Source organism: Myotis lucifugus, unplaced genomic scaffold (assembly GCF_000147115.1).
Source record: "Myotis lucifugus unplaced genomic scaffold, Myoluc2.0 scaffold_293, whole genome shotgun sequence".
Taxonomy (NCBI): Eukaryota; Metazoa; Chordata; class Mammalia; order Chiroptera; family Vespertilionidae; genus Myotis; species Myotis lucifugus.
This window is the reverse complement of record NW_005871341.1, coordinates 914723-928964: the sequence shown is the minus strand read 5'-3', so window position 1 is coordinate 928964 and position 14242 is coordinate 914723. Positions and strand designations below refer to the sequence as shown.

General features: G+C 40.6%; 1 protein-coding gene across 1 annotated transcript in view; it reads right to left on the bottom strand.

Annotated features, from left to right (window-relative positions):
* Window positions 1–795: 795 nt before the first annotated feature.
* Window positions 796–14242, bottom strand: part of CTTNBP2 (cortactin binding protein 2) — a 170720-nt gene continuing 157273 nt past the window's right edge. The window contains 5 exon segments of the mRNA XM_023763602.1: window positions 796–933; window positions 935–1144; window positions 6722–6823; window positions 8139–8271; window positions 11659–11722. Of these exon segments, the coding sequence (XP_023619370.1) occupies window positions 901–933; window positions 935–1144; window positions 6722–6823; window positions 8139–8271; window positions 11659–11722 (542 nt within the window). The 3' untranslated portion in view covers window positions 796–900.

Here is a 14242-nt window from a genome sequence, read left to right as displayed (position 1 = left end):
CTGAGCCACACTGGCCAGGCTCTAATTCAATATTTTATTTGATGTCAAAGCATCTTAACTTTGATTTGTATAAGTAAGAGTAATTTCATTAATTTTAGAAGAAACAGTTCTAAAAAGTATCAGTTATGCTACCAGAATTAAATTGAAAAGGGAGTTAACTCTTGGATTAATTTATTGAAGCACTTATGTAATCTTTTTCATATCCACTTAGGTACAAAACTTTTATAAGAAAGAATAACATTTTATTGCATTATATAATTTTGTATTTTACAGTCATAATGCAAACTCATAAGCATAAATATACATGATAAACCAATCAGCAATGTAACTATTAAAAGATTTAAAACATAAAACTAGAATTTAACAGGCAAAATACTTAATATGGCTTTTAATGGAAAGTAATTGTTTAGAAATGATTAGTTATTGCCTCATTCTGAGTCATTCCTCATCAAGTGAACATAAAATTATGATCTCCATTTAAAATGGTACTTTATCAAAGCCAACACTGTACACATTTTGTAACTTTTAGGATGCAATATGATTCCTTGACTTTCTTAAATATATACATAATTAGATATACATATATAGGTATACAGTACACACAGTTTTGTTTTAATACTCCCTGAACATGTTGATTAAAACTATTACAATAATTCTATTATAAAACTACTTGAAAAGTTGGCATTACTTCTTGATATTGAAGTTCAATCTTACAGAAATGAAAAAAGCAACAAATTATTGGTTATAAATACATTCTTTACAAAAAATGAATAGTGGTCCTGCACTCATACTTCATATTATGTGAAAATATTTTATGCATTTGAAGGTATTTACATCTTGTTGTCCTTGGTTTCTGTTTGAAATTTACAGAAGTTAAGAGTGAGAATATTGTAGGCAGGCCTAGTTGTTAGATTTTTCTACGTGTTCATTTTGTGTGTAAGTTCCAAATCTCGTTTTTTGAGTTGTTGTTTATTTCTATTTGCCTTGTATTACTGCTGCTGCTGTTTCTTTTGGTGTTCTGGGAACACTGTGTAACTTTACTTCTAGGAACAGGAAGGAAAGATTTAACTCTTAAATCACCCAACTCAGTCTCTGATTTACTGTTGCTGCATTCGGTGGTTTGATGGCTGCTGAGAGGACTGACCTGTCAGAGAAAAGGAACAAAAGAAATTTGTCACATTTGACGCTGCTTCCAACTTTCATTACCAGTCGGAGCACGTTCTCCTCTCTCTCTTTCCGAGGACCCATGTAGAAGCTTCTCCCTACACAACGTTCTCATGAAAAAAGGCAATGGCAATGGACAGAGCTGCATGACTAACTTCCCACAGATTTTCATCAGGCCCTTTGTGCTGTCACAAACGAGATACAGGAGTCAGTGAGTCAAGTGTCAGAGCCTGGGATCTCCTCAGCAAGAGGAGCTTCATAGAAATGATCAACTGGGACCGACTATTGGTAGGCAGCTGTACAAATCACCTCCCTTTTCTGAGGGAGTCGCCTAACTTTTCTGCTTTCCACTTGCAGATCTGCAAACTAAAACCTGGATTACTACTCAATGATCAACAAATATTTTCGGAGCATTTCACCAGCAGATGAGCACTGGACTAGGTGCTTGGCATTCAGGCAGCGAACACGAAAGAGAAATGTCCTTGCCCTAAGGGAGCGGACATGGTGATTGACGCTTCTGCGCAGCAATCCCATGACTCGGTGCCTCCAGACCGTCCAGGCTTGCTCTCGTCTCCCCAGTGTTGGTTTCAGAACGCTCATGAGGATGAGCCATGGTCCACATCTCTCTCTTTGCCCAGGAGGGAACGGAGAGCTGGGCAGGTAAGACTACCTGCCCACAGCCACAGAGTGATGAAGCTGGGACAAGGCCTCCGGCTCCTAAGGTTCACTCAAGGTGTCCGCCCCTCTAGTGTGTGAAGTTCTGCCAACCAGCTAATGTGAAGTGAGTTGCTAAGTGAGCCGCTCCACGGCCTCTGAAGCAATTGACACTGATTACTTTCCCCTTTTTTAAATTTAAAAGCAATAACACAACCACACAGCAAGGTAATCTTTAAAAGATTTAACATGCAAAACTAGAATTTAACAGGCAAAATACTTGATGGAAAGTAACAATTGGGCCTGAGCTGGGGGTTGGATTCTCCTGCGTGTCTTCTGAAATCTGTAAAATGTGACTTAGCTGTGGGCCTACGAAGGCCCATCCCAATGTGTAAGTTGGTCTAAAACACCAGCAAATTCAGCACACAGAGTGTTCAGAAGACAGGGCACATTATAATACGGATAGCGATTGGTATGCAGAACCCATGAGGAAGAGAGGCGGGTGTAAGTATAAATAATTTTGCTACAATCTTTGACCTCCCTCTGGAAGTCCACAGAGGTAGTGCCAGGGCCCAGGCAGAGGGAAGGCACACAGGGTATCCTTGTCTGCCTCCTAATCTGCATCATGAAGTGGGGGTGCGGGGTGGAGAGGTAAGGGGTGGGTGTGCATCTCTATGGTCTGAGGCGGGAAATGCCCCCGTGAAATGAAGTACCAAGAAGCACCCACAACAACTAGAAACGTGGTTTGGGTGTTGAAGCTGAGCATAGGAATGTGGGTCTGCGTCAGTCCTTGGAGGTGGGATGAGAGCGTGGAGAACCACTGGCTCAGTGAGGCTAATGAATCCATTCAAGGCTGAGAGTGTAAGACCAGAACCCGGAGCCATGTTCCTACCACTCTGGCAGCCGAGCACAGGTTTCGAGGTGTTTTCCCCAAAGCTAAGAAGTACCAGAGCCCAGGGCTAGGAAAGTTAATGGTGTTTAATGCTTCCTGCACTAAAACCCGAGTTCTCTGTGTGAAACATATAAAGTCACTGTCAATATTGTGCACACAAGGAAGGCAGTGTCCATAAAGAGCCTTAACAAAATATTGTTAACTCAGAACCATTCATTCACTCAATACCGAGCATCTGATGAAAGCGAAAAGGCTGCTATAATCTCTGCTTTCTAGAGGGGAGGGGAGGGGGCAGGAAGTAACAGAAAGTACTGTAGGGAAAGGGCATTGGAGATGGTGCTTCAAGGACGGAGAGGGCTGTGACAGGTGAAGAGGAGAGAAAGAGCTCCCTGGGTAGAAGGGTAAACAGACAGGGAGACGTATAGGTGTGGGAATGGTAAGTTACAGGTAGAAATAAGTTACATGAAGGTACAGCAACCTTTCTAAAGATGCATTTGGGAGGACCCAAAGGAATGGGGTGGGAAATAAGGATAACAGATCAGAGCTATGCTTTAGCTCAGGGGTCCTCAAACTACAGCCCGTGGGCCACATGCAAATACAAATACTGTATTTGTTCCCATTTTGTTTTTTTACTTCAAAATAAGATATGTGCAGTGTGCATAGGAATTTGTTCATAGTTTTTTTTTTTAAATATAGTCCGGCCCTCCAACGGTCTGAGGGACAGTGAACTGGTCCCCTGTTTAAAAAGTTTGAGGACCCCTGCTTTAGAGCCATGGATCTAACCAAGCCCCAGCTGCACGTAAGAATCACCAGGAAGCTTTAGAAAACTCATGTCCAGGTTGTACCTCAGATCAATTACATCAGAACCTTTCAGGAACTGGGGATTAAAAGCATAGCAAATGGATTTCCTTATGTAGCCAAAGATAAGAACTTTTGCTTTAGGGGGATTTATTTGCATTTTCATGCGAAGAAAATATTCGTTAGTACCTGCTCATTCTATTGATGATTTAAATGTTTGCATGTTAAAAAAAATTTAGAAGGGTGGCCAACATGCCATGCAATTAACGAAGCCCACCGTGCTCTCTTTGCTGGAGCAGTAATGGGTTATATTACAGCAAATGAGGAGTAGGAGGGTAATTTACTCATTCATGTCTTTCAGTGTATAATGGCCACACAGTAGAAATGATTCCAAGCAAGCCAGAGAACTCTTCTAAAGGGAATTGCTTCCTGATAACAGAAGAAGCTGGGCCTCTAACCAAGAAATGCCAGCTGAGGATAGAAAGTGAGTGAGCCTGCCAAGCTGTCAGAAGGGTGCCGAGTGCTACTCTGCCCTCTGCTGACAGGTTCTTAGAAGTACATCTTCCAGCCATTGGGGAAGTCCCTCCAAATGTGGTCTGTGGGTTGCTGCCCTAATGCCCACATCAAATCACATTTTAACAACCACATGTTGTTGTTTTTTATGAGTCCAGCGAGTATAAAAGGATACTTTTCAAAAAATATCCCTTTTCCTAGTAAAACAAAACTGTCCTGAGCTTCCCAGAACTTATCCCACTTGCAGTACTATTTTTGATGGATAGTTACCTTATTGTAGCAACTGAACAGGGTCATGTGACAGAGAGGTAGAGGTACAAAATTAGGTCTCCATTCGACATTGAAACAAAGGCAGCTGGTCACTACCAGTCAACATTTTTATATAGAAAGTGACTCGGCCTGTGGAGAAGCAGTGACTCCTTGTTCCTCTTCCTAGACCAGTGATGGCGAACCTTTTGAGCTCGGCGTGTCAGCATTTTGAAAAACCCTAACTTAACTCTGGTGCCGTGTCACATATAGAAATTTTTTGCTATTTGCAACCATAGTAAAACAAAGACTTATATTTTTGATATTTATTTTATATATTTAAATGCCATTTAACAAAGAAAAATCAACCAAAAAAATGAGTTCGCGTGTCATAGGTTCGCCATCACTGTCCTAGACTTTCATGGCTCCTTCCACTGGCTATTGCACAAGGAATCCTAAAGAGTGGGCCTGGCACACCAAGACATGTGCTCCCAGCCAAAGCTCAGGGACAGCTCCTGAACAAGTATTTTCTAGCCAGAATTCTCAGCAGTGCCTCCGGCTACCTCCAGGTCATCCTCCCTTACGCGCTCTCCAAATCAAGCTTTTGCTGTGCTTCCAAACTGTTCTCGATTGAAGACAAAGAAAAAAGCAGACAATGAGGTGAGCCAGAAAGGGCATGTTCGTCTTTGCAGGTCATCATGTTATGCATTTTTATGTGGGACTCAGCCTTGCCATTACCTCCTGGCCCCCACCTCTTCCCCCAACGCACACAGCTCACATAGTTTCACATATAACTCATCAGAACCGAAGCCTAGTGAAGCAGTGAGAGAACAGGGGCCCAGGCTGCCAGGTGATCGGATAAGGATTTATAATGGAACAGTCTCACCACCCTCACTGTATAGTCCGGCTCTCTGCACTCCCCCACAGGCCTCTGGAAGCCACAGGGGAGTGGATGAGAACAGGGTGTGAGCCACAATTGACATGGCTTGGTGAGCAAACCACATATTACTAAATGCCTCTGCAAGACCAGCACCCTCACAAAATAGCTCCTGGCTGAGAAATAGTTTATTGTTTCTGTTCACCCAGGAGTACCATGCTGGTCCGCCTCTTGGAATTTATTAAACCAATTGTGGAAGTTATTTAGAGAGGTAAATGATGAAGTCTTCTGGAATCCTGGCTCTTCTAGGTGACATTCTGACTTAAGGAAAGTCTCTCAATGAAACATGATGCATGTTCAGGCAAGTTAAGAAACTAAGCTAAAAATAAGAGTTTTTAAACATAAAATATCTTTATATTAATTGCTCAGCCCTTTGCTGTAATTAACTTCAAAATTCCAAAATGCAGTAAATCATAAAAGTTCGCAAATGAAATAAAAACAATACATTTTAAAATGAAACAAATGAAAACAAACGGAGACCTTCTCAAAAGACACCCCACATTTTGGAATATAATTTTAGGTCTCAAACAGAAGTTAACAAAAAGTACTGCTGCAGCCCTAACCAGTTTGGCTCAGTGGATAGAGCCTGCGGACTGAAGGGTCCCAGGTTCGATTCCGGTCAAGGGCATGTGTCTTGGTTGCAGGCGCATCCCCAGTTGGGGGTGTGCATGAGGCAGCTGATCAATGCTTCTCTCTCATTGATGTTTCTGGCTTTCTATCCCCCTCCTTTCCTCTCTGTAAAAAAATCAATAAAAAATATATATATAAAAAAAGTACTGCTGCCCTGGGCAGTGTGGCTCAGTTGGTTGGAGTGTCCTCCCATATACCAAAAGGTCAGAGGTTTGATCCCCAGTCTGGGCAAGTGTGGGAGGCAGCCAATCAATGTTTCACTCTCACATCGATGTTAAAGTCTCTCTCTCTGAAATCAGTAATAAAAAAAGCATGCGCCCTAGTCGGTTTGGCTCAGTGGATAGAGTGTCAGCCTGCGGACCAAAGGGTCCCAGGTTTGATTTCGGTCAAGGGCAGACTGCAGATTCCAGAGATGATTTAAGGAGACTTGATAGTCCAGGAAGCAACCCTACAAGGGCAATGGTATCTGGGTTGCAGGCTCCTCCCCGGCCCAGGCCCTGGTCAGAGCTTGTGCAGCAGGCAACCAATTGATGTGCTTCTCTCACATCGATGTTTTTCTGTCTTTCCCTCTCTCTTCCACTCTCCCTAAAAAAATGAATGGAAAAATAACCTTGGGTGAGGATTAACAAAAAACAAAACAAACAAACAAAAAAGCATGTTCTCAGGTGAGGATTAAAAGTAATGCTTTTCTGGTCATTCTTTCAAGTTATCTAAACAGCAAGCTTTACAACTTTGCTTAACTAATTAACATATTGACCTCTATCCTATTTCTCACTTCATAGCTGTGGTTTAAAAATAACTTTGTGATTTACATTGAAAGAAGGTTTGTGAAGTCAATTCCAAAGCTATCCATGTTTGTCTGATTTTGGGGGCAAATGAACACTTACCTTTTGTGACACTGGCATTCTTAGATTATGAACAGTTGGTGAAAATGTAGGGTTGTTTCCTGGACTATCAAATCTCCTTAAATCATCCCTGGAATCTGCAATCTGGAAAATATACTATGAATCAAGTCGTGTTTCACAGTTAGACTGTAACACTCAAGGCACAATTTAAAGTCAATGGAAAAGCAGCAGCAGAAGTGTTCTCTTTCTCTTCTTTCATCTACGGACAGGAGCTCTGCAGAACGTACCCTCAAGACCTGTACTGTTCCCATGGCAGACTTGAAGCCTTCATGTGAGTTAACAGCAAATGCATGAGAAACATTCCCTTAGGCAGTGGTTCTCAACCTTGGCTGCACATTAGAATCACCTGGGAATCTTTTTAAAATCCTGATTTCTGGGCCTCAACCTCCGAAAATTCTGTTTCTTTGTTACTAATGTTGAGGCCACAACATTAGTAACAAAGAAACAGAATTTTCAGAGGTTGAGGCCCAGAAATCAGGATTTTAAAAAGATTCCCAGGTGATTCTAATGTGCAGCCAAGGTTGAGAACCACTGCCCTAAGGGAGGAATGCTTACTTAAAAAGTACAAAAATGACCAAGTGAGCCCTAAAGAAAAATAAAATCACTTGGCAAAAAAACGAAAGGATATAAAAACTGCAAAATTTTAATCGTTACCTTATTTTCCAAGGGCATAAGTATTTCAGTTCATTTTCAGCAAAGTTAAATAAGAGAGTCAATGCTACTTTGGCCTAGAGATTACAACTCATGAAATATTATAGTTGAGTCTTCCAGTGGAAGCTGCACAAGTTATGCTCCCTCTCAACTTAAAGGCATTTATCGAGGCATTTTGGTCCAATTTGCTGCAGATATCGGCATGCCTGAACAGGCTGCACTTTATGCTATTAATGCCTTCTTTCAGATTGTGGGTCACTGATACATACCCATACCTGGATCTCACTTTTCACAGCATAAAGACTATGACTATGGACATGATACAGGCCAATTATGTTTCTTATTTGTAAGGAAAGTGGTTGCAGTTGCTCCGCCTTCTGTGATGCTCTTACTGATAGTTGACTTGCTGCCAACGTTAGGGAACGAATAGACTTAACCCAATGCTGCACAAAGGTGCTGGTGTGATTTGAGCTATAATGAACACATAATGAACACATGCAATTTTAGCTTCAGGTTTTTCAGAGTTTAGAAAAGCAATCTGTGCTTAAATAGAGATCCCTATTGCATAAATAATATTTTGGAAAAAAGGGCTTTTCAGAGCAAGGCAAGCGCTGCTCTGATCTGGAGCATTAACCACGCTGTTCCCTAAGGGACTTCTTTCAGGGAATGAGCATTATAATGTAGCTCCAAGAAGTCTCTCCACTGCTGGATGGAGTCACTTAACGTCCTCCCTGTTTGTGCTGCTTACCTTGCTTATATCAGACTCAGATTTGCTGGAGCACATACTCTGAAGTTCCTTGACAAGGTCTGCTTCATCATCCGAATCCAGACAGAGTCTTGGATCCAAGTTCAACCTCAACGACAGGTCATTCTCTAAAGACATAACACAAAGTTCAGAAAGAGTTTTTAAAGTGAGAGCCACAACCCAACCCCTAATATGAAAATCTGGACACCGTACCTGTTTTAAGATTTGATGTGCGGTAGAAACGTTTAAAAAAATCTTTTAAATGTCACTTAACGCAACAACCCTCTTTCACAGGATTCTGATACCTCCTCCACACAATTCTCAATAGGATCAAATTTTATTCACAAAGAAGTCTTGACTGACAACGTTCCCGTCTCCTTACTCCTCCCTTTCCTTCTTTGTCTCCAATGCTGGATAAAGCTAAGACACTATACACTGTGGTGCAGGGGGCAGTGTGATATCACGGAACAAATAAGGATTTCAAACTTGGCTCTGCCACTTACTGGCAATGTAGCCATGGGTCAGATTCATTTTCTGCTTTTTTCCTCCCTCATTAACACCTCAGTGTCTGGGTTCCCTTTGGTAATGGATTCCTTATGGCTGCATTATGGAGTTACTGGGAAAATTATACACATAACAGGCCTCACAGGAAGAAGCATGTGATGCCATTCCCTTTATCTCTCTCCTCTCTCTTCACTCTCCTTGCGTCTGTAATTCTGTGAACCAGGGACAGGGTCCTAGATGTCACCTGCCAAGTGATTGCAATACTATTGTAATTAACTGATAATAGTAAATGAACAGAAAGGAACACGGAAAGGCCAAATTTTATAGGCATGACACTTGTATGCAGCTTCCTGGCAAAGCTGCAGTGTAACTAACACACGCCCAGGAAAGACTGGGTGACTTAGGGGAGTACTTGCTTGTTAGTCACACCTGGCAACAGGTCAGTGGCCCGAGAAGATTTAGGATATTTAATCCCCTAAACAAAGGAGTTTGCCCTCTTGCTGTTGGGTTGTAAGCTTTTCCTTGCTTGCGCTTGACTCCTGGCTTGTGGGACTCTCACGCTCCTGCACTCGCCCATGTGGCTCACGGATTATGTGAGCCATACAATGGACTAATGTGCAACCAGCCTATTGCTAAACCAGACCCAGCTCCACCATGGAATGGAAACTGGACGCTGGCTGTGCTTCTAGCTCCACTGAATCCCCAGCTGCATATTTATTTTCCAGGACTAGATTAAAGAAATGGGACTTTGGAAAAGATGTAACTCTACACAAATAAAGAGCACTCGTCCTCCTGTGTGAGTCTCAAAGTTCTTTTTCTTGAGATGATAAGTGTCCTCTTCCTGCTAGCAACAGAGAAAGGCCATCCAGGCATTTCTCTGATAACAATAGGGCACACCATTTATTGGGCTACTATTTGCAAACTGCCCAACATTTCTAGTATATGATTAACCAAATCATTCTTTACCTCAAAATTTGTAAGCTGAAATAATCAACAATTCTCTAAGAGCAATAAGAAAATAATATTATCACTGTAAATATTTAACATCTGAAGCAAATATGTTTCTGTAAATCTGGCATTAAAAAAAATTAGTGAGCCGAACTGGTTTGGCTCAGTGGATAGAGCGTTGGTCTGTGGACTGAAAGGTCCCAGGTTCGATTCCGGTCAAGGGCATGTACCTGGGTTGCGGGCACATCCCCAGTAGGAGATGTGCAGGAGGCAGCTGATCGATGTTTCTCACTCTCTATCTCTCTCTCTTCCTCTCTGTAAAAAATCAATAAAATATATTTAAAAAAAATTAGTGGGAGATGATATATGTAAATAGTAGTTCAGACAAAGGTATTATCTCCAAAATATAAGAAGAACTCATAAAACTCAATACCAAACAAACAACCCAATCAAAAGTAGGCAGAGGACCTGAAAATACACTTCTCCCAAGAGACATACAAACAGCCAATAGACACATGAAGAGATGTTTAACCTCACTGGCAATTAGGGAAATGCAAATCAAAACTACAACTAGAAAGCCCAGCTGGCGTGGCTCAGTGGTTGAGCATCAACCTATGAACCAGGAGGTCACGTTTTGATTCCACATCAGGGCACATGCCCAGGTTGTAGACTTGATCCCCAGTAGGAGGTGTGCAGGAGGCAGCTGATCAATAATTCTCTCTCATCATTGATGTTTCTAGCTCTCTCTCTCCCTCTCCTTTCCTCTCTGAAATCAATAAAAATATATTTTAAAAAAACTACAATGAGATACCACCTCACACCTGTTAGAGTAGCCATTATCAATAAGACAAGCAATAACAAGTGTTGGAGAGGTTGTGGAATAAAGGGAACCCTCATTCACTGCTGGTGGGAATGTAGACTGGTACAACCACTATGGAAAGCAGCCTGGTGATTCCTCAAAAAATTAAGACTAGAGCTACCATACGACCCAGCAATCCTTTCCTAGGTATATACCTGAAAAACTTGAAATCATGTATTCACAAAGATATGCACCCCTATGTTCACTGCAGCATTATTCACAGTGGCCAAGATATGTCTCCAAGATATGGAGACAACCAAAGTGTCCCATGCTAGAGGACTGGATAAAGAAGATGTGGTCTATATACACAATGGAATATTAGTCATAAGAAAGGATGAAATAGCGCCATTTGCAACAACATGGATGGACCTTGAGAACTTTATGCTAAGTGAAATAAGTTAGAAAAAGCTAAGAACCATATGATTTCAATCATATATGGGATGTAAAACTGAAACTCCTGAACAAGAACAGCAGCGTGGTGGCTGACAGAGGGAAAGGAATGGGGGAGAAGGAACTCCTAATATAAGATGACAGAAGATTTGACTTTGGGGGGACACATGTAATACTTTCAACAATAAAGATTTTAAAAAGTCCAATAGGTTTCTGAGGATTGGAGCAATGAAAACATTAGAAATCAAATGGAAACTGTAGTAAAATGGAGCCATAGGCCTAAAAGTCCAAATGAAAATTATTTCCAACCCACAAACATATATATCCTGATAACATAAACTAAGAGTGAAATCATAAAAAAAAGACATGTCTGGTCTCAAAAAACAATGTACCTCCCAAGTTTTTATCTTCAATGATAGCAACAACAGGTACTATCTAAAATGGGTAAAAGAAGGAACAGCAAGCATATGCATTTTATTCAGAAACAGAAATAAATTCCAGGGGGAATAAAACACTATTAATTTAGAAATGGTTTGCTTTTTGGGATAAAACTCAGTGTTTGCTCTTTGGGGAAAAATTCAGGTGAGGAAGGTGGGTCAGTGGAGAGTTGTAAAAAAAAAATCAGTCATCTAAAGTCTGTTTAAAATGTAAAAATACAGGATTTTACCATATCCTTATGTCAAAGTTTGATAAAAATGAAACTAATAATATTTCTAATCTTTTCAACAAATTGCTTTAAAATTATATTAATAGTATAATAGCTGCACAACTAAAATGAGAGTGTGTATTGTTTGCTCCGAGTTAATCCGAAAGGGAACTCACTTTTGTTTTGACAGAGAAGCACTTCTGTTACAGTTCAGCTGTGATCTAGCCGTATTTTTGATACCTGCAAGGAAAAATGTAATCATTTCAATGGCAGGAATCCCTGTCCCTATGCATCTTGAACTCTGTATTTGAAAGAAACAGACTATGATCTACGCAGCACAACTATGCTGCACTTCTAAACTGTTTTTTAACTGAATCCATCTCCTGAGGGGTTTTCCTTAGGGCAGAGTCTCCAGATGTAGCTTCCTGCACAGCCAATGGGGGAAGGTTCCCTGAATTAAGTCCAACTAACACACCTGAGGCTCAATTCAGGATTCTGAATTTTGCTTTTATCAATGGTCCTTCTTCTCACTAGTCAAGCCCTTCCCTCTCTACCTTTGCCTTCCAGCATTGACCAGGCCGATCAAGTGCGGTTTCTGATGTGTGGGCCCCCATAATGTATCACAGTGGGTGTGGCATGAGAAGTGTACTTGTAGAAACTTAACTTTTAACTGCTATGCATTATACAGCAAAGAAAATATGAACAGTGAACAAAAAGGTAATGGAAAATATCTGATTGCATTGCTTGCAGTAAATATATCGACGGTATCAATTATATATACAGTGGGGCCTTGACTTACGAGTTTAATTCGTTCCGAGACCGAGCTAGTTAAGGAGCTCGTTAACTCAAATTACTCTATCAACTCAATGCAAAAAATCGGCCGAGAGACAGCTGGTATCTCAAAAAACTCGTTAGTTGGGACACTCGTAAGTCAAGGCCCCACTGTACACTCAAATGCATAGGTTTGCGTATACTGGTAATGATGTAAAACATAGTTCTTACTGTGGGTTATGGTCAAAAAGTTTGAGAAAATACTGTTAAAAACTATTTCAGACTCCAAAAAAAGTCTATTTTTATAATACACTAAATTTTGGAAGCTTTATAGTTGCTTCTGATTGAATTAAAAATTGTATGAATATTGCTAATATACATTATATCTCTAAAGCAGTGGTTGCAACTGGTGGTCCACAGACCACCGGTGGTCTGTGAGGTCTGAAAGGTTGGCGACCACTGCTCTAAAGAATAATTTTGAAAAGTAAATTGAATATATCCTCATTCAAAGCAAATAATCGGACATGATCTCTGTACTAGTTTCTTTACTTATACTTTTGTCATTGTCAGAAAGCATTGACTAGTGCCTTTCCCTAATGACCAAATGTGCCCAGATGTGGGCCCTGCAATCCATGAGCCTATGACCTGACATCGTACTTTTCTGTTTGAGGTCAGGAAAGAAAGAGGCATCTCTACTAAACTTTATGACCTTCCATGGTGATCTGCATGGAATGCAGAGTGGTTCCGATTTTGATTTTTTTTTTAAACAATGATGTAAAAAACCCCACCCGAAATCAACCCTATATCAAGTGCAATTATTGGGAAACAAATTTCTGTTATAAAAAAAATACAATAAACAGAAAGATATGTCAATCTTTGGTTCATTCATCTAATCATGATGTGTGGTTAAAATTTAAGGCCCATAAATTTTACTCTGTAAAATTAGTTTTTAAAAAATCTTTATTGTTGAGCATATTACAGATGTCCCCTCTGCCCCCCAGTACCCCCTTCACCCAGATCCTGCCCCACCCCAGGACTTCAGCACCCTATTATCTGTGACCACAGGTAATGCATATACGTTCCTTGGTTAATCTCTTCTTGCCCCTCCTACCCCCTTCCCTCTGAGATTCATCAGTCTGTTCCATGTTTCCATGCATCTGATTCTATTTTATTCATCAGTTTATTTTGTTCATTAGATTCCTTGCTCATTTATTTTGATTTTTAGATTCAATTATTGATAGATATGTATTTATGGCCACTTTATTGTTCATATTTTTGATCCTCTCTTCCTTCTCTTTTAAGAAGACCCTTTAACATTTCATGTAATATTGGTTTGGTGGAGATGAACTCCTTTAACTTTTTCTTGTCTGTGAAGCTCTTTATCTGACCTTCAATTCTAAGTGATAGCTTTGCTGGGTAGAGTAATCTAGGTTGTAGGTCCTTGCTATTCATCACTTTGAACATTTCTTGCCACTCCCTCTGGCCTGCATAGTTTCTGTTGAGAAATCAGCTGACAGTCGTATGGGCGCTCCCTTGTAGGTAACTAACTGCTTTTCTCTTGCCACTTTTATGATTCTCTCTGCCTTTAATCTTTGGCATTTTAATTGTGATGTGTCTTGGTGTGGGGGTCTCTTTGGGTTCATCTTGTTTGGGACTCTCTGTGCTTCATTGAGTTGTATGTCTATTTCTTTCACCAGGTAAGGGATGTTTTCTGTCATTATTTTTTCAAATAAGTTGTCAATATCTTGCTCTCTCTCTTTTCCTTCTGGCACCCCCATGATGCAAATGTTGGTAGGCTTGAAGTTGTCCCAGAAGCTCCTTACACTATCTTCATATTTTTGAATTATTTTTTCTTTTTGCTGTTCTGATTGGGTGTTTTTTGCTTCCTCATATTACAAATTGCTCATTTGATTCTCAGTGTCTTTACTCTACTGATGCTTCCTGTAAATTATCTTCATTTCAGTTAGTGTATCATTCATTTCTGACTGG